General features: G+C 44.9%; 1 protein-coding gene across 5 annotated transcripts in view; it reads right to left on the minus strand.

The window, feature by feature from the left end:
- Positions 1-848: 848 nt before the first annotated feature.
- AJAP1 (adherens junctions associated protein 1) overlaps positions 849-27580 on the minus strand; it is a 121741-nt gene continuing 95009 nt past the window's right edge. For 2 of the 5 annotated variants that reach the window (XM_083513179.1, XM_083513180.1), the window contains exons 4-6: positions 23885-24127; positions 6196-6306; positions 849-1345 (exon numbers count right to left, since the gene is read on the minus strand). In XM_083513179.1, the coding sequence (XP_083369305.1) occupies positions 1324-1345; positions 6196-6306; positions 23885-24127 (376 nt within the window). In that variant the 3' untranslated portion in view covers positions 849-1323. Of the gene's footprint in view, positions 1346-6195; positions 6307-18683; positions 18816-23884; positions 24128-27580 lie in introns of those variants that run through there. The other 3 variants (XM_083513181.1, XM_083513182.1, XM_083513183.1) reach the window with 3 other exon arrangements.

Genomic DNA, 27580 nt, shown 5'->3' on the forward strand with positions numbered 1-27580 from the left:
AATGCACAGATAGTCATGTAGTTTTCAAGCATCTTTTCCCACACCGGCTCGTCTGCCATGGATCTCTTGTGTGTTGACAGAAGGTTCTGAAGCAAATGCAGAGATGACCACCAGAACTTCACACATCAGATCTATTGGCCATTGTCATTGCCTTGAGTGAACTTGGGGGGCTGTTCCTGAACATGGCCCCCACGCTCTCTTGTGGATGTGCATTGCAGGGGAAGATTTCTGTCTTTCAAGAATGTGGCGCCACCATTGCTGACCTTCTCATCAAGGGATCCTCAATAAGATTTAAAGGAACCCCAGGGAATACAGTCTGACAACCTTAACCACGTCTACTCAGAAGTACATTTCAGTAAAATCAATGTGACTTACTCCCTGTTAAGAATTTTTAGCGTTGCATCCTGAAACCCATAGGCATGGAGAAATGTCATAGCCTGAATTGGTTCCTTCTGCACACTGAAACTCTCTGTGTTCACACGGGATCCACCGAGCTTCTTTTGTTAAATTCTAAGAGCTGTAATCAACATGGATTATTCAGAGAACGTTCAATTGCCTTTTCCCAACCCTGGGATTGTTGTTGTTGTTGTTAAATTAGTTCTCTTGTAGAAATGGGCTTTGGAATGCAGGTGTCAGCATGTATGTTTGTGAAAACTAAATTTCTGAAGTAGAAAACATCCATTTATTTAAGTTCATATATACTAAGCGTGTCAAACGGAATCATATTTATAACCCACAACACCCATTTCTTTGATGGTATTATTTTTTTTATAGAAAAAAACAACAACCCAGAACATTTAAGATTTTTTTTTCCAAAAATTTGCTACAGTACAAAAAGTGTTTGTGTTTATATATATATATATATATTATATGTATAGTAACCAGAAATACTGACTTTATTAGAAGAGATATCCCCCACCCTTGCTTTCACTATATATATATTTTTTCTTTTTGACATGTATTCCACTCTGCGTCACCTTCTGAAGACGTTTCCCCCAAGCGAATCATGGCACATTATGGTATTATTGGCACAGGTTCAAAAATAGAGTCACAGTCCACACACGTCCCAGACTGAAGCCATGGCTCTGTTTGGCTGGCTTCCATCTTCTTTCTTCCATCTTTGCTTGCAAGTTTATTCTCTCCCCACCCCAGACCCCACCCACGACCATCTTCTCCCAGAAAAATAATGCACTCCTCGAAAATTCAATCACTCGTAGGGGCAAATCCCTTTTTTATTATATAAAAATATATTTGGCTGTTCTTTGAGTCTTCCATCAGTAAACACAAATGGTAGGTATAGGTAACCCATTCCTTTTTTTTTTTTTACAGGTTCACCAATGGAATCCTGTTAAGGACAAAAAGAAAATATTAAAATTAGCAGCATCCCACAATGATCTACAGTTTTTGTTTTTTAGTATTAGCCATGCATTAATTTTCAGTGGCTATCACCTTCCTTACAGCTCATTTTTGCCTTTAATTAAATTGACCAAATTTAGAGAAAATCAACAAAAACTCAAATAAAACAGTCGCCATGAGCATAAGGACACTCCGCAGACCAAATATACAATCATCCAATGTAAAATGTAATTTTATTTCCTCTTTAAATAAAAACAGAACACGAGAGAGAGAGTCTAACCAAGACATGCTGAAAACAGATCCGTTGGAACCAAAGCTACATAAATTAATTGATTCCATGGGGTTTAAATCTGAGCATGACTTGACATTAGATCACACCCAATGAAAATAATAATTTTTCTAGCCTGGTTAAGGTAGGTAACAATATGTACAGAAGCTTGAAAAAATACTTTTCAAATTATGATTGTGGTTGTGTTGGTTCTGTATCACCCCTTCCTGCCACAGGAGCCCAGGGAGACTCACAGCATGCAAAAAAAAAAAAAAAAAACCAACCCTATAGCAGCAGATGGGAATATTGAACTGTTTGGGACCCTTCACACAGATCTCTAAAGCCTGGACAAACAAACACATCTTTGACTGACGATGAAAAACTGTCACTGTGGGAGGGAGTTCCACAATTGGTGAACTGCCACCAAAAAGACCCCCATTTAAAACATAAGAACTCATTTAAAGTCCCTCATTGAAAACATGAGCGCCTCCTGGATCAGGCCACTATCCCATCTACTCCAGCTTCATGTTTTCACAGTGGCTAACAAGAGGCCTCTTCTGGGAAACCCTCAGGTAAGAGCTGAACACAAGAGCACTTCTCTCTCCCTTCCTGTGGCTCCCAGGAATGGGTACAGTGGTACCTCAGGTTACATACGCTTCAGGTTACAGACTCCGCTAACCCAGAAATAGTGCTTCAGGTTAAGAACTTTGCTTCAGGTTGAGAACAGAAATCGTGCTCTGGCAGCGCGGCGGCAGCAGGAGGCCCCATTAGCTAAAGTGGTGCTTCAGGTTAAGAACAGTTTCAGGTTAAGTACGGACCTCTGGAACGAATTAAGTACTTAACCTGAGGTACCACTGTATTCAGAAGCATTGCTGTTTTGTACGGTGGAGGCAGAACATAGCCATCATAGCTAGTAGCACAAGAGCCAGTTCCTGAGAGCCGAGTTCCCTTTCCCCCACAAATAAAATATTTGAGAGGGCCAGGCCTCCCCAAAGTTGATGGGCTACGTCTTGTGATCGATTATGTGGAGTGGGGCTTACCTGCCCCTTCCCCAATATTTTATTCAAGTCGGCACCCCTGGCTAGTTGCCTTTCAGAGCCTTCTCCTCTTCAGGAGTTTAGCTAATCCTCGTTTAGAGCCATCTGAGTTGCTGACCATCATTGCCTCCGGCAGGAGGTTAGTTCCACTGTTTATCTCTGTGCTGTGCAAAGAAGGACTTTCTTTTTTCAGTCCTGCATCTTCCCACATTCAACTTCTTTGGATGTCATGAATTCTAATGCTATGTGAGAGGGGCAAAATTTTGCCATGCCCCACTTTCTCCATGCCTTGCATAATTTTATAATCTTCCATTGTGTCACCTCTTACTCGCCTTTTCTCTGAATTAAGAAGCCTCAAAATGCTGTAGCCTTTCTTCACAGGGACGTCGCTCCACAATACCTGTCGCCATGGTGACTGCCATGCCCCACCCACCCTCAGCCACAGACACACCCACCCAACTGCCCCGTACCACCTTCTCTCTTTGTAAGGTGACTGTCCAGAGCTGGGTTTGTGTGGGGTACATATAACATTCCCTTTGTTCCTGTTCCCCCCACAGATGCTATATACAGTGGTACCTCGGGTTACAGACACTTTTGGTTACAGATTCCGCTAACCCAGAAATAGTACATCGCGTTAAAAACTTTGCTTCAGGATGAGAACAGAAATCGTGCTCCAGCGGCGTGGCGGCAGCAGGAGGCCCCATTAGCTAAACTGGTGCTTCAGGTTAAGAACAGTTTCAGGTTAAGAATGGAACTCCAGAACGAATTAAGTTCTTAACCCAAGGTACCACTGTACCTGAATATTTCCCACATCTAATGTAGCCATTCAAGAGGCATGTGGTGTAAGGCAATGATCTATTAGGGCAGAAATAATAAATATAGGTCTCTATGATCACATACTGGACAGAAGCATATGATTTAAGTTTTTAGTGATCCTTTCTGTTACTTTGTCTAATGTGGCTAATAAAAATGCAGACCCGATTCTATTGAAAACAACCCTGTTGCCATCCAAACTCTCTCTCCATCTCCAGCTCTAACTCCCACTCCAGCTACCACTCACTCCTAAACTCAACTGACTCCCTAAACTGTCTCCCACCAGCATTCAAACTCACTTTCAAACTCTCATTCAATCACCATTCACTTCCAATGTTCCATGCACGCTCTTTCTCCCCCTTGCAACCTAACAGATACTTTAAATCACATATTATACTTGCCTAAACATTTACTTTAATTACACTAGGAGCTGTTCTCCTACTCGCTATGTTCCCCAACCTCTCCCCCCATTTCTCCTACATTAACCTCTAGAGTTTCCACTTGCCACCCCAGGCAACTACCGTATTTTTCGCCCTATAGGATGCACTTTTCCCCCTCCAAAAATGAAGGGGAAATGTGTGTCCGTCCTATGGGGCGAATGCAGGCTTTCACTGAAGCCTGGAGAGTGAGGGGGGTCGGTGCACACCGACCCCTCTCACTCTCCAGGCTTCAGGAAGCTATCCGCTAGCCGTGGGAGATGCAGCTCTCCCATGGCTAGCGGAGAGGTTGCCGGCACCCAGAAGCTTGGGGCGCGCTGAGCTCAGCACGCCCCAAGCTTCGGGCTTCGCGCAGCCCTCCGCTAGCCGTGGGAGAGCTGCGCGAAGTCGCGCGGCTCTCCCATGACTAGCGGAGAGCTTGCCAGCACCCAGAAGCTTGGGGCGTGCTGAGCTCAGCACGCCCCAAGCTTCGGGCTTCGCGCAGTCCTCCACTAGCCGTGGGAGAGCTGCGCGACTTTGCGCAGCTTTCCCACGGCTTGCGGATAGCAGCCTGTTCTGGGGACTGGAGTCGGGGGGGAGCTCAGGCTTCCCCTGCCCCAGCCCCGCAACTGGGGGGGGGATAATTTTTTTCCCCTTTATTTCCCCCCCAAAAAAACTAGGTGCGTCCTATGGGCCGGTGCTTCCTATGGGGCGAAAAATATGGTACTAAGCTTCCTTTTCACCTTCCTAACCCCATTTCCACATGCAAATCTAGGACCATGATGTGGCACTACTAATCCTCCAGTGGGGGCTGTTTTTGCAGCCTTGCATTTTTATGTATATAGGAAGATATACACACAATATTGTTTACATAAACACCAGAACACCACAGTGATACCCATCAGTGGAACTCCAAGCAGGGTCACCCCAGCAGATCTCAGGGCACAGCTTGGCATAATAATAATAATATTATAATAATAATTTATTATTTATACCCCACCCATCTGGTTGGGTTTCCCCAGCCACTCTGGGTGGCTTCCAACAAAAGATTAAAAATACATTAAAACATCAGTCATTAAAAACTTCCCTAAACAGGGCTGCCTCCAGGTGTCTTCTAAACGTCAGATAGTTGTTGTTCTCTTTGACATCTGATGGGAGGGCATTCCACAGGGTGGGCATCACTACCGAGAAGGCCCTCTCCCTGGTTCCCTGTAAGTTCGCTTCTCGCAGTGAGGGAACCACAAGAAAGCCCTCGGCGCTGGACCTCAGTGTCCAGGCTGAATGATGGGGGTGGAGACACTCCTGGCCACCAGCCCACACTCACTTAAGTTAACTAGTTATGGCCTATCAAAAACCAAAAACCGAATAACAACTACATACAAAGACAATCCCAAAACCAATTCTCTTCCGATACACAAAAGAGTTTCCCTAGACCAGATGAGACTACATGTTCCTCAATCGCTCTCCTACAAGCCGTGGGATGTGAGACCACACTTTCCCTCCCCACCAACCCTGTGCTAGTACCCCACCTCCAACACAGCCAGACATCCAAGTGTGCATGAGGAATAATGTTCAATTGGGGCATGCATGCATTCAACCCTGCAGACTTACAATCCAGCTTGCCTAGTCAATTTCCTAGACAAAATCAAGAAACCAACATTGTGATTAGAACCTCCACCCACTGGATTTTATGCCCTAATATCTAGTTCAGACTTGATGGGCTTGTGTGAATATCTGATGGTATCAGAGGCAAGGTGAGGCGAGGCGAGGGGGCTGGGGTGGCTGATGTTGGGGTTAGGCAATCAAGGAATATATCATTTCTTGTTATCTGGTCACCTGGGAAAATTCCTTTTCATCTCAGGCTACCAACAAGTGATATTGTACAAGCTATCTAATTTTAGTGCCGCATTGAAACATCTCCTGCATTTTTGACTATTGGTCATCAATTAATGAGAAAAGAACTTTAAAAAAATACAGCACTTGATTGCAATGAAAAACAAAACAAAACCTCAAAGCTGTTTGCAAACAGAATAAAGCAATGAAATTATCAATAAAAACTGTTAAATTTAAAACATTCCAAAATACTAATTAAAATTAACTAAAATAGATTGAAAGAATATGTCAACATCCTACGTATCTGGGTGGCTTGCTTGCCTAAAAAATGTTTTGAGTAGGTGCTGAGAAAATTACGCTGAAGGTGCCTGCCTGATTTTAATGAATAGAACTGCATTCTATAATTATCAAAGCAGGTGGAACATTTCAATGACATTCTCATGAATGAGGTGCTGGGTTTTTTGTTACTTACCTTATTTTTGAGGTGGTCGAGGGGTGTTTTGTGAAGGTCCTTCCATTTGCTCCACAAACCATCTCATCAGCGCTCTGCAATTTGCACCCTCCCTGGTTTCCCATGCTCAGCCTAGGGGAAGACATCATGAGGTCACTCCTCCAGCTGGGCTTTTTTTTCCAGATCAGGAAGTGTGGGCAGTCGGGGAAGCTGCAGAGTGCTGGAGAAATGTTGACTGCAGGATGGAGGGGAACCCCCACATACCACCTTCAGCCACCTTGGAAAGCTAAGGTAAGCTCCAAACCCCATACCCTGGTAAATTCTTCAAACAGATCTAGAGCGCCCCAAGAACAAGATGGAGTCTAGCAACATATTGGAAGACAGATTCCCGAACAGATCATAGAATCATTGAATTGTAGGATTGGAAGGGACCTCAAGGGTCATCTAGCCCAATGCCCTGCAATGCAGGAATCCTTGGCAGGTGGCCTACCATCCTCTGTTTAGAAACCTCCAATGAAGCAGAGTTAACCACCATCCAAGGCAGTCTATTCTACTGTCAAACTGCTCTTACCATCAAAAAGTTCTTCCTAATGTTTAGTTGGAATCTCTTTTCTTGCAATTTGAATCCATTGGTTCAGGACCTATCCTCAGCAGCAGCAGAAAGCAAACTTGTTCCATCTTCCATGCGGCAGCCTTATAGATATTTGATAATGGTCATCACATTGCCTCTCAGTCTTCTCTTCCCCAGCCTAAACATACTCAGCTCCCTCAACCATTCCCCAAAAGGCTTCATTTCCACAGCTCTTTAACATCTTGGTGCCTCTGGTTTAATTATTGCTTTGGTTAGAGTTGAGGTGTCAGCCTGGAAAACACCTGTGGATCCCTTCCAAATATGTGATCCTGCACATGTGAGGCTTAGTATCTGGTAGGAGAAACCTGCTGAACCAACTCAATCAGTACCTATGTTGTGGTAATAACCTGGCTGGCTAGTTAAGTCCTGCCACGTACATGTCCAAAGAGGTTGCCATAGAGACACATGAGTGAGCCTTTTCCTATCTCACCTGGCTGGATGCCACATTATCTGGGGATGCTCAGGTTGTATACATGTATACAGCTTGTATACATGAGTAAGTAAAACCATATATATATATATATATATATATATATATATATATATATATATATATTTGCTTTCGTAGATTTTCACGGGTACAGGAATGCAGGTTTTGGTGTCTTCGGGTGTCTTCCCGTGTAAGAGTTGGGGTGTCTAGGCGACGTTTCGACGAGGTCTCACTCGTCATCTTCAGGCTGGTGCTTTCGGCTTCTTGTTACTGGAACAGAGCAGGATCTCAGTGTTTGAGTTCCTATAAATACTGTTGAGGGGGTGTGGTGTATAGCCTCCGACGTTCTGGGCAGAGAGGAAGTTCCCAGGTTAGTGTGACTTTTCTTCTTTTGTTCCTTAATTACTTGAGGGATATCTTGAGTGATTTCTTGAGTGATATTCTGAGTACCACTTAGGAGGGTCATTAAGTGTGGATTAGTTGCTAAAGCTTTCGTGTCTTGACCTCTTGAGCTTGTGAAGAGTTTTTCTGAGAAGATGGCTGTACTGCACTTAGTTGTGCTCTGGCTTGGCTTCGTGTATAGGGGCGAGCTGTGGTTTTGTGCCCTGTGCCAGCCAGATCTGTGTAGGGATTGCAGGGGGGTGCAGCATCCGGAGGTGCCACTATGGTTTGGCTACTGGATGGTGTCTGTAATTTATCTGTGGAGAGGGTCTGGGTTTGGGTCTGGTGTGGTTGATTGGTGATGGCGTTCTGTGTGCCTCTGGTTCTGGTGTCGGTTTTTATATATATATATAATCACAGCCTCCTCTGACTTTCATTCCAAGGAAACCAAGCCCTGGGGAAAGGGCTGGCATTTCTGGAATCTCTTTCCACTTGGAGATTGGAATGTGTGCAGCATTATGATGGATAGGAAACACAGAAGCTATACTCACTGAAGGGGTTGAGGCATAAAATGAATCTTGGCGGTTCTAGGGGTTCAAAGAAGGAAGGAGGGCAACATTTAAAATATGACATCCCTGCTCATTTGCACTGTGGTTTTGATGGGAAAAGGAGAGAGAGAAGGGGAAGCACTGTGAACATTTTATAAATAGGGAAGCGGGGACAGGGGGGGAATAACAAATGCTGCCACCTTGCAGTGATGCAGAATTAAGAAAGATGGGATTTCCCCATTGAGGCATCAGGTCCATTGCTGTGAGAACAGGAGGCTGAACTAGATAATAAAGTAAGAAGAGCCTGCTGGATCAGGCTAATGGCCCATCTAGTCCAGCACCCTGTTCTCACAGTGGCCAGTCAGATGCACCAATGGGAAATCTGAAAACAGGATCTGGGAATTATTATTATTATTATTATTACCCTGCCCATCCAGCTGGGTTTCACTAGCCACTTGGGGTGGCACCCAACAGATTAAAAACAAAACAAAACATCAAATATTAAAAACTTCCCTAAACAGGACTGCCTTCAGATGTCTTCTAAAAGTCAGATAGTTGTTTATTTCCTTGACATCTGATGGGAGGGCGTTCCACAGGGCGGGCGCAACCACCGAGAAGGCCCTCTGTCTGGTTCCCTGTAACTTCACTTCTCACCATGAGGGAACCACCAGAAGGCCCTCGGCTCTGGACCTCAGTGAATGATGGGAGCGAAGATGCTCCTTCAGGTATACTGGGCCAAGGTCGTTTAGGGCTTTAAAGGTCAGCACCAACACTTTGAATTGTAGCCTTCTCCCTTACAGTGGTTTTCTGCAACTCACATTCAAATGCATGACTTCCTCAGAACGTGGAAAAAATGCATAGACATCTTTGCTAGTAGCCACCAATAGCCTTACCCTGCATGGATTTGTCAAATCCTCTTTTAAAGCCATCACTGCCTCCTGTGGGAGCAAGTGCCATGGTTTAACTATGTGCTGCATGAAGAATCATAGAAGCATAGGATTGCAGAATCGTAAGCTGTCTCAAGGAACTAGTCCAACCCTCTGCAATACAGGAACCACGGCTAAAGAATGTCTGACACATGCCCATCCAACCTCTGCTTAAAAACCTCCAGTGAAGGAGATTCCACCACCTTTCAAGGTCATCCATTCCACCATTACTCTGTTATCACCAGGTTGGGCCCTGTTTTCCTTTGAGGACTTTATTTGACGTGTCCTGAATCTTCCAACAGATGGACCTTTGGCCTGATCCAACAAGGCTAACTGCTTATGTTCTTATTGATGCAACTTATTGATATTATGTTATGATTTGACTCAGTGAAATCAAACTACAGTGATGGAGCTGCTGTGAAAACTAGCTTGCAGTCAGGGCTGGCCCACCCATGAGGCCAGTTGAGGCAGTGGCCCCAGGGCAATCAGCTGGGAGGGACAGGAGATCCAGCCTCCAAGGAGAGCACCACTCACCGCCTCCTGTGCTTGACAGCCACTGCCACTTCCTCTGCTGAACATCCACGCAGCACCAGGTGGCAGGGGATGCATGGCAGCAGAGGGCACATAGTGGTGGTTGCAGAAACAAGGGCAGCGTTTTCTCTTTTGCTTCCAGCAGCAAAATGTCCTGGGCATCCCTGTCTCTTGTAATGCGCCAGTAAGCATCCTTTGATTCAAAATGTCCAAAGCATGAACCAGCCCTCATTAATGCGACCTCCTCGCCAGAGGAAGGGAAGCAGCAGCACATGGCCCCGATCCTGTTCTGAGGTGTTCACCTCTCCTCCTCCCGACCACTTAGCCCACAAGTGTGCAATCTGGGTGCGGGTGAGAGAGAGGAGAGGTCTTTAGTATCACTACACATTTAATTTAGATTAAGGGACGCGTTAGCAAAACCGTAAATCATCATTAGAGTTACATCTATTGAGGATTAGCCGACATGCAAGAGATAAGTACCATGTATTGCAGCTAAACTTTAATTACATTTAAAGTTAATTGCTGTTTGTGCAATGGCTAGCAGGCTAGACTCAAAAGGGGCACACCCCTCTCTCAACACTGCCATTCATATCTCTTTTTTGAGGGGGAGGTTTAGAAAGAGCTCTGTTTATGGTTCTGCTGGAGCTCCTTTTCTCACAACCTGCTTCGTGCCCTTTATTGAGAGCCAATGGGGTGTAGTGGTTAGGGTGTTGGACCTGGGAGATCAAGGTTCCAAACCTCTCAGCCTAACCTACCTCATTTGTGGGAAATGAATGAGGAGGGGGAGGACCATGTATCTGTCATATTGAGCTCCTGGGGGGGAGGGGTAGAAATGCAACAATTAAATAAATAAACCAGGGAGCGATGACCTTGCCAGGTTACCAACCATAAAGTAAACATACAATAGGAAGCCAAACCCTGGAGCTAAAATGATTCAGAGAGAAGCGGATGAAGCAAAATTGTGCATTTCTCCATCTCAGCTTTTGCCAGTCTGGTGGCCTCCAGATCTTCTGTGCTACAACCCCTTGGTTGACAGGAGTTGTAGTCTGGAACCTTGTGGGGGGTGGGGAAGCAAAGGCTAGCTGACTGAAGCATATTTCATTTATGACCAAAAAAGGCACTATAGTAGACTTGTAGCTTGAAATCATGGAGAAGAGTTGGATGGCTGAAAGGTCCCACAGATTGTCTCCAGGCTCACCTCCATGCCAGTTCATCTCTCAGGATCTGATGGGTTCCATCCTATCTCCATCCCCTTCAGAATAAAGCTACATCATCAAGATGAAAATTCTAAGTACAAATGGGAACCACAAACCACTGGGATAGACACTGCTACCAGCAAGTTGAGGGAAAAAATGCTCCCCAACATTGAAAACAACTGAAAAGCTCCAAGTTGGGGAGGGGGGTGTCTGAAGGAATTATAGAACCATAGAATTGTAGTGTTGGAAGGGATTCCCAAGGATCCTCCAGTCTAATCCCCTGAAATGCAGGAATCACAACTAAAGAATTTCTGACTGGTGGCCATCCATACTCTGTTGAAAAGCCTCCAATGAAGGAGAGAAAATCAACTTCTGAGGCAATCTGTTCTACCTCAAAAGTTCTTCCTAACGTTTAATGCTGGAGGAGACTCTTGAGATTCCCATGGACTGCAAGAAGATCAAACCTATCAGGAAATAGGTCCTGAGTGCTCACTGAAAGGACAGATCCTGAAGCTGAGGCTCCAATACTTTGGCCACCTCATTAGAAGAGAAGACTCCCGGGAAAAGACCCTGAAGCCGGGAAAGATTGAGGGCACAAGGAGAAGGGGACAACAGAGGACGAGATGGTTGGACAGTGTTCTCGAAGCTAAGAACATGAGTTTGACCAAGCTGCGGGAGGCAGTGGAAGACCGGAGTGCCTGGCGTGCTCTGGTCCATGGGGTCACGAAGAGTCGGACCTGACTAAACAACTAAACAACAACAACAAATGTTTATCTGGAATCTCCTTTCTTATCATTTGAATCCATTGGTTCAGGTCCCATCCTTTGGGACAGTGGAAAACAAGCGACCGCTGCTCCAATATGGAGTCCTCTCCTACCTCACGTTGAGTTTCCAGTTCCCCAAATCATGCGGTGATCTGAAATCTTAATTAACAGCCTTCTTTCTGATACTTAATCTCCAGCCCCACCACCAGAGCAACACAGTTCTCTGACTGCCCCCCAAGATGAGATGAGCTACTTTACGTGGACTTCTTAGCATGTAACACTAATACTAAAAAAAGTTTTTGTTGGCATCAGGCAGAATCAGGCCAGGACACCATGTACCTCCAACTTGCACAGTAACAGTAACCCAGCCTGATGCTGCGGCTTATATCACTGTGCAATGCCAAATCGGAACCCCCTTGGAACATCCCCTATACCACAAGCTGTACTGCACACACACACACACACACGTGTAACAATTTGATCTTAGCTGAACCACCAGATCTGGTTTCTCAGCACTGTGCAGACACTAATAAGCACTGCAGGGTGAAGCTACAGAGACAGAGACGTGTCAGTAGCAACCTGTATATTTATTATGCTCTTAACAGCTTTTCTCCATGGCCTCAATTTGCAAACTAGGTCACTCCTTGATGTGGAATCTTCTGTGACCTCAATTTGGTGCCTTCTTAGTCAAAGGAAGAGGAGCAAGAGTCCCTGGGATAGCAGCCAAGCAGATATTCACAACTGGAGGCCCAAAGGACTTATGTGGGCTCTTTTATGCTTCTTGAGGATTTTTTTTTATCACCTCTTCTCATCCAAATTACGGTTCTCAGGGAGCACCTCCTCCCATAAGCATCTCTCTGTGTTTCCTTAGAAAGTGAAATGAGGTCTTGTTGCATGCTTCTTTGCCTGTCTCTTATTTCTTGGGGGCACTTACAGCCCATCTTTCCGGTTGAAAATTAAAACACCCAAGGCAGAGAAAACGGGTGGTAAAGTGGGGGAGGAGAGTTGCTCTGGGACTTATTTCAGAGCAGGAATGGTGTTGTCATCAGCTGGGGAAAGAGAATTGGGAGGGGGGAATCAAAGGCTGGGAACATCTTTCCTTTCCTTTGATGTGCTTCCTGCTTCATGCTGATAGTTCAAATGGTTGCATTTTTTGGCAGGGTTGTTAGCATTTCTAATGAAAAGCTAATGGTTGCCTTTCAGCTCACACTGAAACCTCAATAGGTTTTCTTGGAATTATGCTTGGTCTGGTGCATCGGTGAGAATGCAAAATGTCAGCCGAAGAAGAAGAAGAAGAAGAAGAAGAAGAAGAAGAAGAAGAAGAAGAAGAAGAAGAAGAAGAAGAAACTTATGCAAAAGGAAATAGGTAATGCAACTATTATTTCTACTGGTGAGCTCCACCCAGAGAACCTGAATAAATTTAAGGAGTCTTTCCAATTTCTCCAGAGAATTCCAAGAGACCCTTTCTACATGGCTCTAATTCAGGGTTCAGGTGTAAAGTTTTAATAAGAATAGAGTTAGTGCTTGGTTGAAGTGACTGTTTAGAGGAGGGATTTTTCGTGGCATTGAAAAGTGACCACTTTCCCATTTTATAATTTCTTGGCAATTTTGCAAAACACTGCCCTCACTTGCCATTTACACTACCCTCACTTACAATCTCACCCACTCCGTCCCAGGGGCTGGAATAATACAGTACGCACTTCCATATCAATATATTATAAATATTATTAAAGAGCTAATTTCCCTGGTATAGAAATGTTGCAGACTTCACAGAGCATGTCCATCGACTTTTGAAGGATGTAAGCAATACTCTGGGGTTCTTTTCTTTTCTTGTTTTCCCCTAGAACTACACGGAATAAGATTTTATAGGTCCAGAACTGTATTTGGTTTTTTGCTGTAAGATCTTGCCGATTTAACCAAGGGTTTCTTCTCAGGAAGGATATTGGAGAGAATGTTAATAATTAACAACAGATGGACTACAGGGTTCCCACAGGGTTCAAAGTTCCAGGAGGATTTGATTGGCTGAATTGTTCTTCAAGATACAGTGTTGATGGGCTGGTTATAATAATCTATAATAATTTACAGAATTTGTGGAGGTGGTTCTCGGGGTACAGAAGGGACTTCTGAGCCAGATGCCTGCTACACACCTGTTTGTTTGTCTTTAATGCCACGTAAGAAGCAGAACAATGTTCAGTTATTTAATGGTTTTTAGTACAAGGAAAGGGGCCTTTGGGATTTCTGCACCTTCCTGTTCAGGTGGGACAACATTTGCTGTTCCAGCTCAGCAACAAAACATATTGTGCTGCCCCTGCTGGTAGTAGGCGAATGGCAGCTAGTTCAGCAAAAGTAAGGTCTCTCCCACCCCCCCCATCCCCTTCCCCTGCTCTGTCTTGGAGCCTTACACCAAGCCGGCTCATTGGTCCATCTTCACGTGTTCCCACCCTGGTGTGCCTGACAGTCACCATGATGCCTTCAAAGGCCTTCCTTGATGCCCCCAGGCTGAACCATACTCCGTAGATTCCCAGCTTTCTTTTTTTTTCTTAAAAAAAGAGATTTCTAGCATTTTTAGAACTGGCGATATGAGCCCAAATGTACAGACAGCATGTTGTGTGAGACACTGGCCAGCTCAACCATTTCAGTGTTTTACTTTGGCCCTCCACCCAAAAATATTGCCTCCCACTGGGGGGAAAAATAAAATCTCTGGAAACGATTTCTGCAGACACCGTAGCTGAAGATGCCTTCGGCATGCCAAACATGGCCCTCCCCCTAACAGGTGTACTGAGATAGATGTATTGATGGTCTGACTTGGTACAAGGTAGCTTTCTAGGCCCCATCCTCATCCTGAGCCTCTGACAATCTCATATTTCACCTCAGCAGCCCCCGAAATAGCTGTGTGGAGCAGCTTCAGCGGAGGCTGTTAACTTTTTATTCTCTTTTCTGTTCTAATCTAATTACCTTTTTGTAATGCTCAGTGGCTGGGCATGATGTTAAACGGGCAATTCCGAGCAAGTCACAGTTAGCAAAGGCTGGAAAATTTCATTTAGGGGAGATCCGTGATTCATTATGATGGTACGGGGAGGGGGCCAGATTCGAGACTGACCAATTAATTTGCTCGACTGTTTGGCTCAAAACTGGCCTGGCTACCCTACAGTGAAATGGCGGGTTATGTCTAATAGCTTTCCCCCTCCTGCTGCAGTCTACAAGGCCACCTTCAAAGGAACAACATGAAAGACACCGCAGATACTAAAGGAGAGGGAGGGGGGGAATGGCTGTAACATTTCTAGTATCATCAGACCTCAGTGGGAATTCGGAATCATAAGAACAAAGGGGGAAAAACAAGAACACAAGAAAAGCCCTGCTGGATCAGGCCAATGGTCCATCTAGTTTCAGCATCTTGTTCTCACAATGGCCCACCAGATGCCCAAATAGGAAACCTGAAAGCAGGACCTGAGCACAAGAGCCCTCTCTCCTCCTGTGATTTCCACCAACTGGTACAGTGGTACCTTGGTTTACGAACTTAATCCGTTCCAGAAGTCCATTCTTAAACCAAAGCGTTCTTAAACCAAGGCGTGCTTTCCCACAGCAGTGGGGGACTCGTTTTACAAATGGAACACACTCAACAGGAAGCGGAACATGTTCTGCTTCCAAGCCAAAGTTCACAAACCAAAGCACCTACTTCCGGGTTTGCAGCGTTCTTAATCCAAGTTGTTTATAAACTAAGCTGTTCTTAAACCAAGGTACCACTGTATTCAGAAGCATTATTGCTTATGACACGTATTCAGAGGCAGAGCAGAGCCATCCTGGCTGGCAGCCACTCATAGCCATCTCCTCCATGAATTTGTCTAACACTCTTTTAAAAACCATCTAGGCTGGCGGCTGTTGCTTCTTCCTGCAGGAGTGAGTTCCATATTTTAACTATGTACTGCATGAAGGAGCACGAATCTGTCCTCAATCTTCTGACACTCAGCTTCCTGGGATGTCCACAAGTTGTAGTGTTGCTACCCACTTTATCCATACCCTGCATCGTTTTACAAATTCCGATCATGTCCCCTCTTACTCTCCTTTACTCTAAACTAAGCTTCCAAGCCTTGCCGCTCCACCTTGACCAAGCCAGAACATCAGCACATCTGTCGCAGAATATACCTTTGGAGGAGGATTGTGCCCTAAGCAGTAGCAAAAGGGACAAATGGAGATCGCATGAATGGATCTGTACTACCATGGTGCCCACTACTGAAAGAGAACCCACAGTGGTGAAGACACCACCCCCATATAGCTGTCAACTTTCAGATTTGAAAATAAGGGATCAGCAGCCTCACCTGTCCCGGGGACAGTCTATGGGATATCTAACAATCTGGGATAGCAGCGGGAAGCAGTGGGAAACGGCACTGGAATAAGGGAATTCCCCCGCAAAAAAGGGGGAAGGTTGACAGCTATGCACCCCCGGCACAACCTTTGCATCACCACACACACACACACATTCACTCATACTCATGCAACCCTATGGTGGCCACACCCTGTGTGTCTAATTGACACTGACTGCTATGACCCCATTACTGCCGTTCCCCAGGCAGGTCTTCAAACCTTATGCTGCATTCAAGGGCTGTTTTGTATGAACCCAAGTGATGATCATAGAATCGTAGAATCGTATACTTGGAAGGGACCCCAAGTGCCATCCAGTCCAACCCCCTATAATGCAGGAATCTCAGCTGAAGAATCCCTGAGAGCTGGCCATCCAAACTCTCCTTAAAAACCTTGGTCAAAGGACAGACCACCACCTCCCAAGGGAGTCTGTTCCACCCTCAAACAGCTCTGACAGCCAGCAAATTCTTCCCAATGTTTAGCTAGGATCTCGTTTCTTGCCATTTGAATCCATTGGTTGGGGTCCTTCCCTCCGGAGCAGCCAAAAACAAGCTCATCCCACCTTCCATGTGAAAGTCCTTCAGATATGTGAAGGTGGTTATCAGAAGGGTGAGGGCACACAGCACAGCAACCACACAGCCCCCTGGATAGGATGCCTGCAGAGAACACTCACAGCCTTGCTGTGAGAAGACCCACCTAAGTTGGGTTTACCTTCTCCTGGAAGATGCAGCTGGTGATGCAGAGGTAGAGCCTAGATTTTTTGTGGGGGGTTTCCCTGCCTGGCCTCCTGCCTTCCTGATGCCCTGCTCCCTGGCAGTCATGGACCATTCATTCCAACCCTTGGAAATTCATGGCTGTCTGAACCCGACTCATCCAACATCCATGTCCCTCTGCATAGACCTGATTTATTGATTGAGTTGGGTGGACAGCCATCCTATATGCCCACCCAAAATGTCACTGGGTATGTGTGGATACACCCCCACCAAGTCCATGCAGCGCTTGTCTGAGGTCCAGGGAGGGAAGTCTTGTTAGAATAAAGTTATAAACTCAAACAAAAAAGCAGCCAGTCCCTGGTGAGGGCCTCCACCTGGTTTAGCCCTCCAAGGCCTGGGGCAAGTGTACCCAACTGCCCCCCCATCCCTGCACGGGCCTGCAACCCACCTCGCTAGGATCTCCTACATCCAGTTCCATTTGTCTTCAAATGGATATACTGTGGAGTGAGGCAGAATAAATTGCAATGAGCTTTTATTTTTAGAATGAAACCAGTTTCTCCAGAAGTGCTTTTCATGAGCAAAAAATAAAAATACACAGTAGGTTGAGATTGTGTTTGGGAGCGGGAAAGGACTCGGTTTCCATGGATTCTAGAATAAAATGTCATTCGTACACAGCCTGCAATTCCTTTCCTCTGAAATGATGCTCTTGAAGGCACATAAGGAATGGGAGGCGGCAAAAGCAGACTGTGGGTGGGTGAGAAGGGTGTATCCCTGGGTAATGGAACCACTGGAAGACCAGAGAAGTTCTCCCACTTCTCTCAATGCTTCAGAGGCTTTAGCCAAGTTTAGCCCTTGCATATGCGCCTTCCCCTACTTTGCTGTGCTGTAAATCACAGCACACAAAAACAGAATAGTTTTCTCACCTTGCCTAAGAAGCCTTGCCTCAGTTTTCTGTCTCTGGTTCACCACGAGACCGAGACACCTGAACAACTATCATTATGGATGAAGAAATGAGTTTGAAGATAAAGTTTAATGGTTGATTGGTTGGTTGGTTTTGTGGGTGGGGTAAACTTTGTACCCCCTAAACTCCAGTTTTGCTCCAAATGTCCTACTGGATGATGCTGTGAACCACCCTGAGATCTACGGATGAAGGGGGTATACAAATTAATTAATCTCTAAAAGAAGCTGAATAATTTGTGGAAGGAAGGGCGAATTTTGGAAGGTGATTTTGCAAAACAAAACAAGACAAAAACCAATGCCTTTTTTTCCCTTCTCTGACTCACCCCCCTCTTCCTCTCCATCCATCTAATTCAAGGACTGAGGACCTGTAGGCCTCCAGATTTTGCTGTACTACAGCCCTCATCACCCCTGAACATGGACTACGTTGGCTATCCAACAGAAGTAGGAGTTCCTCAACATCCTCCCACCATCCCTGTTTGAATTTAGACCATGTGCTTTTGAGATGCCTGTACAATATTGTTACCCATCCTAAGCTTCAAATAAAAAGGCTTGTGTGTGTTCTATTACAGAAGTGGCAAAACACCAGACCCTCTCCGTGTTTCTTCACCAAACATTTTTTATAACTAAATGTTTAGGAATCCTGACTTGTAATCAATTATTACAAAACAATCTGAAGCAATAACATCAGGTAAGGAAATGAAAGCAACTCATTACAATAATTTAAATTCATCTGAAACATGCTTAATGTTAGTTGTTCCAATGCCACCCCTGCATGCAAGCAATTTCAGCCCTGCTGTGATAAGCGCCTTGCGTAACTGCGATAATCTAAAACAGATTAAAAACAAAGGTTCGATAGATTAATGTAGCAGCAAATGTTTGGCGTTTGCAGAGCAAAAGTCGTGCTCGCTTTCCCTCTTTTTCTGCGTAAACTAGCAAGGCATTTTAATTAAAAGCATCGGGGAGCTCCCTTCGATCACAGCAGGGGTGCGATTGGAAAGTGTGGGAGGGATTTCACTGGGCGGACAGATTGGTGATTTGGGAATAAAAATGGCGGAAGAGAAGGTACGTACCAGGAAATGGACACATGGCGTCTGCCCTGCCCCCAGGAAATAAAACAGACTTCGGCTGGTCAACAGGAGATTTCAAACCATTTCTCAGACACAAAGGCCACAGGGATTAGATGCCGATCGGAGGAGGAGGGTCTGCAGCAAGCAGAAAAATCGACTGGCACGTGGCAATGTGTAACACACAGCAAGTAAGTCTAGCTACATCTGCAGCCCATAATCAGCCTTTTCTTTTCATATTTTGAGTGGGGACAATAATTTCAAAACGATGCTTTGGATGGTTGTATTGGCTTCTGCACGTATTGCAAGAGGAAAGTGGAGGTTTTTTTGAAGGTGTGGGGGAAACCCCATCCCAGATTAAAACAAACAAAATGCTCAGTCAGTATTAGTATCCCAACATGGGACCTGAGTGGATGCTATATCACCCATGTCGAAGGATAAAAGGTAAAGGGACCCCTGACCATTAGGTCCAGTCACGGACGACTCTGGGGTTGCGGCACTCATCTCGCTTTATTGGCTGAGGGAGCTGGCGCTTGTCTGCAGACAGCTTCCAGGTCATGTAGCCAGCATGACTAAGCTGCTTCTGGCGAACCAGAGCAGCACACGGAAACACCGTTTACCTTCCTCCCAGAGTGGTACCTATTTATCTACTTGCACTTTGACGTGCTTTTGAACTGCTAGGTTGGCAGGAGCAGGGACCGAGCAACGGGAGCTCACCCCATCGCGGGGCTTTGAACCGCCGACCTTCTGATCAGCAAGCCCTAGGCTCTGTGGTTTAGACCATAGCGCCACTCGTGTTCCCTCTGTTGAAGGATACAGAGGCTCTAATATCCATATTAATAACCATATAGGGCTATTAATGGCAACTGAAGCCTCAATCCCTACAGTGAGATGTCTCAGATACAGTCATATTTGTATCTTATGTTGTGGTTTTGTGCTTTTCCAATGAGCTTTGCAGACACAGTCATAGGCTATTTAAGATGCCTGCTTGATACCAGGCCAATGGCTTTTGGCCATGCAAAAAACTGAAAAGTTGTACCCTCTGATTTCCTCTGTTAAAAAATTGCAAGACCGGCAATTTTGCCAAATCTGAAAGAATTGAGCAGAGACCAATAATTCCCCACAAAGCACCACCTTTAGACAAAAATCATATTCTCTCTCCTCCGCCCCCCCCCCCCCCGCTTTTCTAAAGATAGAAATAAACCGCAATGAACCCTTTCCAGCCAATGCACACCTGCCAGGGAAGAATACAGAAAGAGGAGCATAAAAATGGAAAGGCAACTGTAGGAAACGGTTCTCCACAGTTCACAGGTACAACAGGAAAACACAGACACACAGACACATAGGTATGCCCTTCATCCCCACTTCCCCAAAACTGCCACACTATGGCTCCCCACGCATTGGTTGGCTGGGGCTCATATTCCAGCATCACAAAGACAGGCACACAATGAAATGGTTGAAAAATCCTTGCCAATCTTCTGCCCACCAAGAAGCCCACATCTTGGCACTTCAGCTAGTGTCCGCAACACCCATACAGATTTCCACAAGAGTATCCCCCCCCCATAGATTGCAACTAATCCCCCCCCCAATTCCTGAGGACCTTGCAGAATCTGAGTGGTGTCCCCTTTCCCTATTTAAGTTAAGTTCTAAATTTGGACCAAAAGGGACGAAGCAGTGGTGTGGAGATTTCTCAGAATCTTAATTGGGTTTAGTAGATGAAGTTCAAGCGTGCTTCAAGTATGCAGCAAATGTTTGGTTGGAAATCTTTGCACAGATCATCAGCAAGACTCTTCTAAAGACAGACTTTTGGGGGGCCAAGTTGCCTCTCATTCTTAAGCCAAATAAAATGATCGTAGCATTGTTGGATGTACGTCAATTGCATTGGGACTTGTGGGATACTACAATATCTGTGAACAGGCAGGCAGGACTTAAAATTGTCTTTGTGACATAGCCATCAGTTCCCAATAATCAGGTTACATCCATAACATCAAATTCTGGATGCAGTGGGCATTTTTTGCCTGGGAAGTAAGATGATTGAGAAACTTTTCCTATGTGAAATGGGAGTTGACCATGGAAGCATGGCAACAGCATGACAAAGGTAACATGCAGATTGGGCAAAAAAAATCAAGGAGTGGCTGAACAACACAGGACCATGTTTCCCGGTTGTGGCCTTAGTGGGATGGTCAAAGGGAATCAAAAAGATATATAGAGAACATATAGAGTCTGGGTGGGTTTCAGTTCCATCAAGCAAGAATTCGATGAGTGGGATAGGACACACAACTTGACAAAATTAAGTTGTCCAAGGGAAGCTTCCAGAGGAGCAAGGGCAACACTCATCTGCCTGGAGTCCTCCAAATGTTGATCACCCCCTGAGCTTAAGTCTAACAACATTTGGATGGAATTGGGTTGGAAGGGTGCTTTATATCTATATATCGGGGTGGGGAACCTGTGGTCCTCCAGATGTTGTAGGATGTAGGTCCCCTTCAGCCCCAAGAACACGGCCAATGTTCAGAGACTGTGGGGATTATAGCCCACCAACATCTGGGTGTGTGTCTGTACAGGTTAGCCATTTGTGGTCTAGATATTTACAATTCTTAGAAAGTGCTCATACATGTTGATATAAGAATTGAACAGGAGTTCCATTCCTGCCCCCCAAACTTGCTTTTGGTAGTAGCATCAACAACAATGGCATGGGACTGCCTTCCCCAGCCTAGGACCCTCCAAATGTTTGGACTACAATTCCCATCATCCCAGACCATTGGCTGTGCTAGCTGGGACTGGTGGGAGCTGGAGTCCACCCACTTCTGTTAACGCCAAGTTGGGGAAAGCTAAGTTTATGCCTCTCCTAGCAATCATCCACGTCATCTGTGGGAGGGAGGGAGGGAATTCACAATGGATAGTCATGATTCCAGTGTCAAACACACACACACACACACACACACACACACACACACTCACACACACACACATTGACAAAACCCTCAGAGTTGCATGCAATTGGCCCCAAAGCAACTGAGAGCATATTTCATCATGGCCGCTTTGCTAGTCATTCAATCAGATGCACTCAACAGATTACAGGCTTCTGAGAAAATGCTTAACATTTCACACTTATGGGGCAGTATTCAACCAAGTCCTACACAGATTCAGTGAACCTAAATTAGCCATGTCCATTAACTTCAGTGAGTCTACTCTGAGCAGGATTAGTGTTGAATAATACGCTCAGTAGTAGATAGGTAGCCGTGTTGGTCTGCCATAGTCAAAATAAAAAAATTCCTTCCAGTAGCACCTTAAAGACCAACTAAGTTAGTTCTTGGTATGAGCTTTCGTGTGCATGCACACTGTGTATCTGAAGAAGTGTGCATGCACACGAAAGCTCATACCAAGAACTAACTTAGTTGGTCTTTAAGGTGCTACTGGAAGGAATTTTTTTATTTTGAATACGCTCAGTGTCTATCTTGCCCTCCCATCTTCAGTGTTCTCAAGCTGGACAAAAGAATCCCCACCCCACAATCTCACATTAACCACAGTGCTTGCAAATCTTCACTTCACATTAATTAGAACCAGTAGACCAAATATTGTGCGTGGGAGACAGAGGAGGGGTTGTGGGTGTGTGGGTGTATTTGTGGTTGTGTTGGGTTGTCCCAGAGATCCTTTTCAAACTGAGAAAAAGATAGTTGCAGAATGTCCTGCAAACAGGACTATTTCAGACAATAAATTTTGATGTCAAGTTGGAGGAACACACCACAAAGTGATTCCCCCACCCCTCAAACTTCAAACTGAAAAATTATCTTATTACAGTTTCTCCAGGTTTTTTGTTCCCCTTCTCATCCTATCATAGAGGTGGGAATGTAGAGAAGTGGTTTAATAGATAAGGAGTGAATAGTGACTACCATCGCTTGACACTCACTCAGAAAACTAGTCACCAAAGGGTTGTCAGTTGTTTGGATTCACCCTGAGTTACACTGAATGGAACATGAAGTTGGGAAGAGAGATCTATGATCAGCTTTCTGGATCAGTCCTGGAACAGACTAACGTAGGGCAACACTTCCTGGCAGACTATGACACACAGATTGGTTGCCTCTCTGTTTTACAATGGGGGGCACTGGGCTGTTGTCACATCTAATACAGACACACATTGAAATCTTTGCTCTAGTGTTGAGAATTTCAACATGTATCTGGCTCAGGGCATATAGGATAAAACTGCTGTTCAGGGTGTACATACAGGATTAGCCAGTGTGGTGCCCTCCAGAAGTTGCTGGAAACCACCTCCCATCATCCCCCCTTGACCATTAGCCATGCTGGCTGGAAGTGTTGGGAGTTTTAGTCAGTGGAGACTGGAAACCGCTGGGACTGGGAGAGTGGAAGGCGAGGAGGCCAACACTTGGAGGAACCAGAGCTAATGGCAGGCAGAGCCTGAACTAATGATAAGTAGACAGTCACTAAGGTGTAGTGGTTACAGTGTCAAACTAAGAATCTGAAACCAGGGTTCAAATCCCCACACTCAGCCATGATACTCCCTGGGTGACCTGGGCCAGTCCCTGCCTCTCAGCCTAACCTAATTCATGGGGTTGTTGTGAGGATAAAAGAAAAAGAACTACATGCACCACCTTGAGGTCCTTGGAAGAAAGGTGGGACACAAATGCAATAGTTAAATAATAACTATTGTGCCACCTTCTCCCTGCTGAGTTCTGTAAAGGTAACACTCAGACTTAGAAGGAGGGGAATGACAGCCAGTGCTGCTCCCATGGGCTGGATGCAGTTAAGAAGGCAGGTGGTGAATGGCTGAGGGTAAGATGGGGTTGGTGGGGCAGTGCCCCATTCTCCTTAATGGGCTGACCTCTACTGGTTGAAGTCCAGCAAAAACTGGAGGGCTCCGCATTGGCTACCACTGGTGTACACAGAGATGGGCATGGTCCTTTTCAGTCAAGGTATGGGTGTAAACATATAGGGGAAACATTCAATTCTATCTGGACCCCTGCTTTTGCCAGCTTTTCTAAGTTTCCCTCCAGAGGGGAATGGGATGATGTGGAAGGAGGCACTTAACAATTTTACCTTACTTGTGCTTGTGTGGGAGAGACAGACAGACAGAAAGAAAGAGAGACTCATCATGTCAACCACCAAATCCATTTTGCTCATCATGTCAACCACCAAATCCAATATCCACTAAATGCAAATGGATGAGTCCGAACGAGCTCCTGCTTTCTTACCTATTTCCATTGAAGGATGTTTTATAATCCCCTGGGGGAAGTATTGTCTCCTCTGCGTAGACCGGCACTGGCGTCCTCACACATTCATGGGAACACTGTAGCGTCTCATTGTAGGCCGTGAATATATCCAGGTTGCTAGGGACTCTGGCTGGGGTGAAGTCCGTCAGATTCTGACAACTCTCTTCCTGCTGGTTGATTTTACGCTGGTGGCTGTTCCTCCTCGTGTTCCCACTCTGGGCACAACTGCAGGTGGAAGAGAAGAGATTTTGGAAAAAAAAGGAATGGGATGGTCCTCCAGGAATGCAGCTCGGACACATTTTACCATATCGTAACAACTAAGCTTCAAGGGATGCGGGTGGTGCTGTGGGTTAAACCACAGAGCCTAGGGCTTGCTGATCAGAAGGTTGACGGTTCAAATCCCTGCAATGGGGTGAGCTCCCATTGCTCGGTCCCAGCTCCTGCCAACCTAGCAGTTTGAAAGCACAAAGTGGAAGTAAATAAATAAGTACAGCTCCTGCGGGACGGTAAACAGCGTTTCCGTGCGCTGCTCTGGTTTGCCAGAAGCAGCTTAGTCATGCTGCCCACATGACCCGGAAGCTGTACGCCAGCTCCCTCGGCCAGTATAGCAAGATGAGTGCCACAACCCCAGAGTCGTCCGCAACTGGACCTCATGGTCAGGGGTCCCTTTACCTTTAACAACTAAGGTATTGTATTCAAGAGAGTAAGCAGTGCTCCAAGTTTGGGTAGGCAAAAAAAGGACCAACTGCAATGTGACTCTCAATGAGAGTTTGCAAAAAGCACAATAAGTCTTCATCACTATATATATATATATATGTATATATATGTATATATGTATATATATACGGTGTGTGTGTGTGTGTGTGTGTGTGTGTATATATATATATATATATATATATATATATATATATATATATATGTATGTATTTCGCCCATGGGACTATGCATTGTGATGGCCACCACCTTGGATGGCTTTAAAAGAGGATTGGAGAGAAGGCTACCAATGGTGACCAGCCATGGTGGCTATGCTCTGCCTCCAAGCTCAGAGGCACTAATGCTTATGAATATCAGTTTCCGGAAACCAGAGGGAGGGAGAGTTTTACTCAGGCTTGGGTCTAGCTTGCAGATTTCCCACAAGTATCTGGAAGGTCACTGCGAGAAAAAGATGCTCCGGAGGGTAGGACCCGAATCAATGGATTCAAATTACTAGAAAATAAGTTCCAACTAAACATTAGGAAGATTGTAAGAGATGTTTGACAGTGGAATGGACTCCCTTTCTTGTGGTTAGAGCGGTTCAACAGTGGAACCTTTTCTCTCGGAAAGTGGTGAACTCTCCTACATTGGATATTTTTTAAGCAGAGGTTGGGTGGCCATCTGACAGGGATTCTTTAGCTGAGATTCATTCTATTACTAGGCGACCATGGGCCTGATCCAGAATGCTTTCCTTATGTTCTCATAAGGAATTACTTGTGTTACATGTTCAGTAAAGGAGACCCTCAGAACACCAGACCATTTGACTGAAAGGCTAACTCCCTTTAAAGTTGTCAAGGGAGTTCAAGACCTAGTCCGTCAACTGGCTCCTCCAGTTAGATCCATAACATTGTAGAGGTGGGAGGGACTCTAGGGGTCATCCCCTCCAATCCACTGCAACACAGGAATAAAATCTCCAGACAGCCACAATGTTTAATAAGTGACCTTGGGCCAGTCATAATGCACGACTGTAAGTTTGTTGGAGGAAAAGGTGGATTAAAAACAAAATCTAAATAAATAAGGAAGAAAGATACCAGTTATGAAAGAACAACAACTTGGATTCCTGAGAGAGAAAACTCTATTATCTCCTGCTAATTATACCTGCAATTTCAAATTTAATTATTATCCTCCAGTATCTGAGTAACGTTGGCCTCTACCAAGTGATCAGGTTTCAGAACTATTTTTTGTGTGTATGTATTTATCTAGCATAATCAAATTTGAATTTTAAATGGAGGCCTTAATAAGGCAGGGAAAAATCACAGGCCTGGAGTGTGCAGGGAAGAAAGCACCTTGGATTTGGTATTCACCAGGATCTTTCAGAATGCAGAATACATCTTGCCACTCATGATAAACTCAAAGTCTGCCCCTTTTAAAAAACTTGGGAGGCAATTAACTCCCCTTTGTTATTATTCATTATGCTTTACCCTGGCTTGCTTGGCATTGCACTGCATTTCACTCTTCCTGTTTTCTGGTTTAAGTGGGAAAATATCTAAAAATTTGGAAAAATCTAAAATTACTTCCACAGCATACACCAAAGTTTGATTTCTTCCACTTATCTCCCTGCACTCTGCATCATGCTAGTGAAGCATCCCTAAAATAGTGTCAAAAAGCAGTCATTGTGTTCGTGCATATACACAGGGATGGGATTTCCTGAAAATTTAAATGTGAATTAAATAATAATATTTTTGCATACATTTGAGTCACATCGTATACTGGGGTTACAATGCAAGCATAGAGCACATATGAAAAAATTGAATGCAGCCCAAATTACCCTTTTCTGGCTGGCAGGTGTGGGGAAGCCCCATGGGGAGACCTTTTCCAGTGTCTCTGCTGCTTCCCCTCACTCCTCCACCTGTGAGCGAATGGTAGAAGGGAGGAGGAGGAGGGAGGGAAGCAGAGAGAGGAAGGAAGACATGTCCCAAAAGGGCCAAAGAAAAAGGCTAGAATGGCTCCTGGAATGGAGTTGCAACAGAGTTTGCATAGTTGAAATTGCGTAAGTTCAATGTGCGTTAGATGTGACTCGACTGTACCACTTTATTGCCAAAAGTGGTTTACAAGTATAAAACCAATTACTAAAATAAACGAGCAAGCAAATAAACAAACCAATTTAAATCCCCAATAAAACATGGATTTCCCCCCATTTCCTGTCTCACTCCTTGATTTGGCCAAGAAGAGAATTGTTGTTACTAGCTTTGCTAAAACGGCAAACGATTCTTGCACGTTATCTACGCTATTATATGCATTATCATTCCTAATATTATAGCATATTTTTTATATACACACCCACTCGCCAGATTTTCTAAGATAAACAACGCGTAAACAGATTCACAAAACAAACAATGCTAATTACTTTGCACAAATACCTCTGGGTATCCATAGCTGTAAAATCATGTTGCAGAATTAAAGTGACTTATGGGACTTAATCGCTTAATATATAGATATAAATATAGATATAGTTGCATATAATGTTGCATGTAATGTTCCATAAAATTGGATACATTACATAATCAGATACTACATAAAACCAGTTCCCGGTCAAACTGAAGCTTCTAACTGCATTCAGCTGACCTACTACATTCCAAGTACTGATTCTTAAAAAAATATATTCCACTCTCCTTCCGCGATGCTTGCGAAGGGTGTGTGGAAATGGTTTTCCCTCTCCACATTTTATCCTCCTAACACTCCTGCAAGGAAGATTATTATGAGCTATTTGGTGGCAGCCAATCCTGTGTGAGTAGCCTTCCCCTCTTGCAGTGCACCTTACCCTTCCTGTTTTCTCCCCCATCCAGAATCTTCTCCAAAGAGATATCCAAACCTCTGGTGCAGAATATGAGATTGTAGGCAGGAGGCTGCATCAGAAAGGAGAGCCGACCCTCCAAGTCTCCCTATTTTCCAGGGACGTCCCTGATTTAGTGAAGCCGTCCCGGT

Source organism: Podarcis liolepis (assembly GCF_965112155.1).
Source record: "Podarcis liolepis genome assembly, chromosome: 7".
NCBI classification, from domain to species: Eukaryota; Metazoa; Chordata; class Lepidosauria; order Squamata; family Lacertidae; genus Podarcis; species Podarcis liolepis.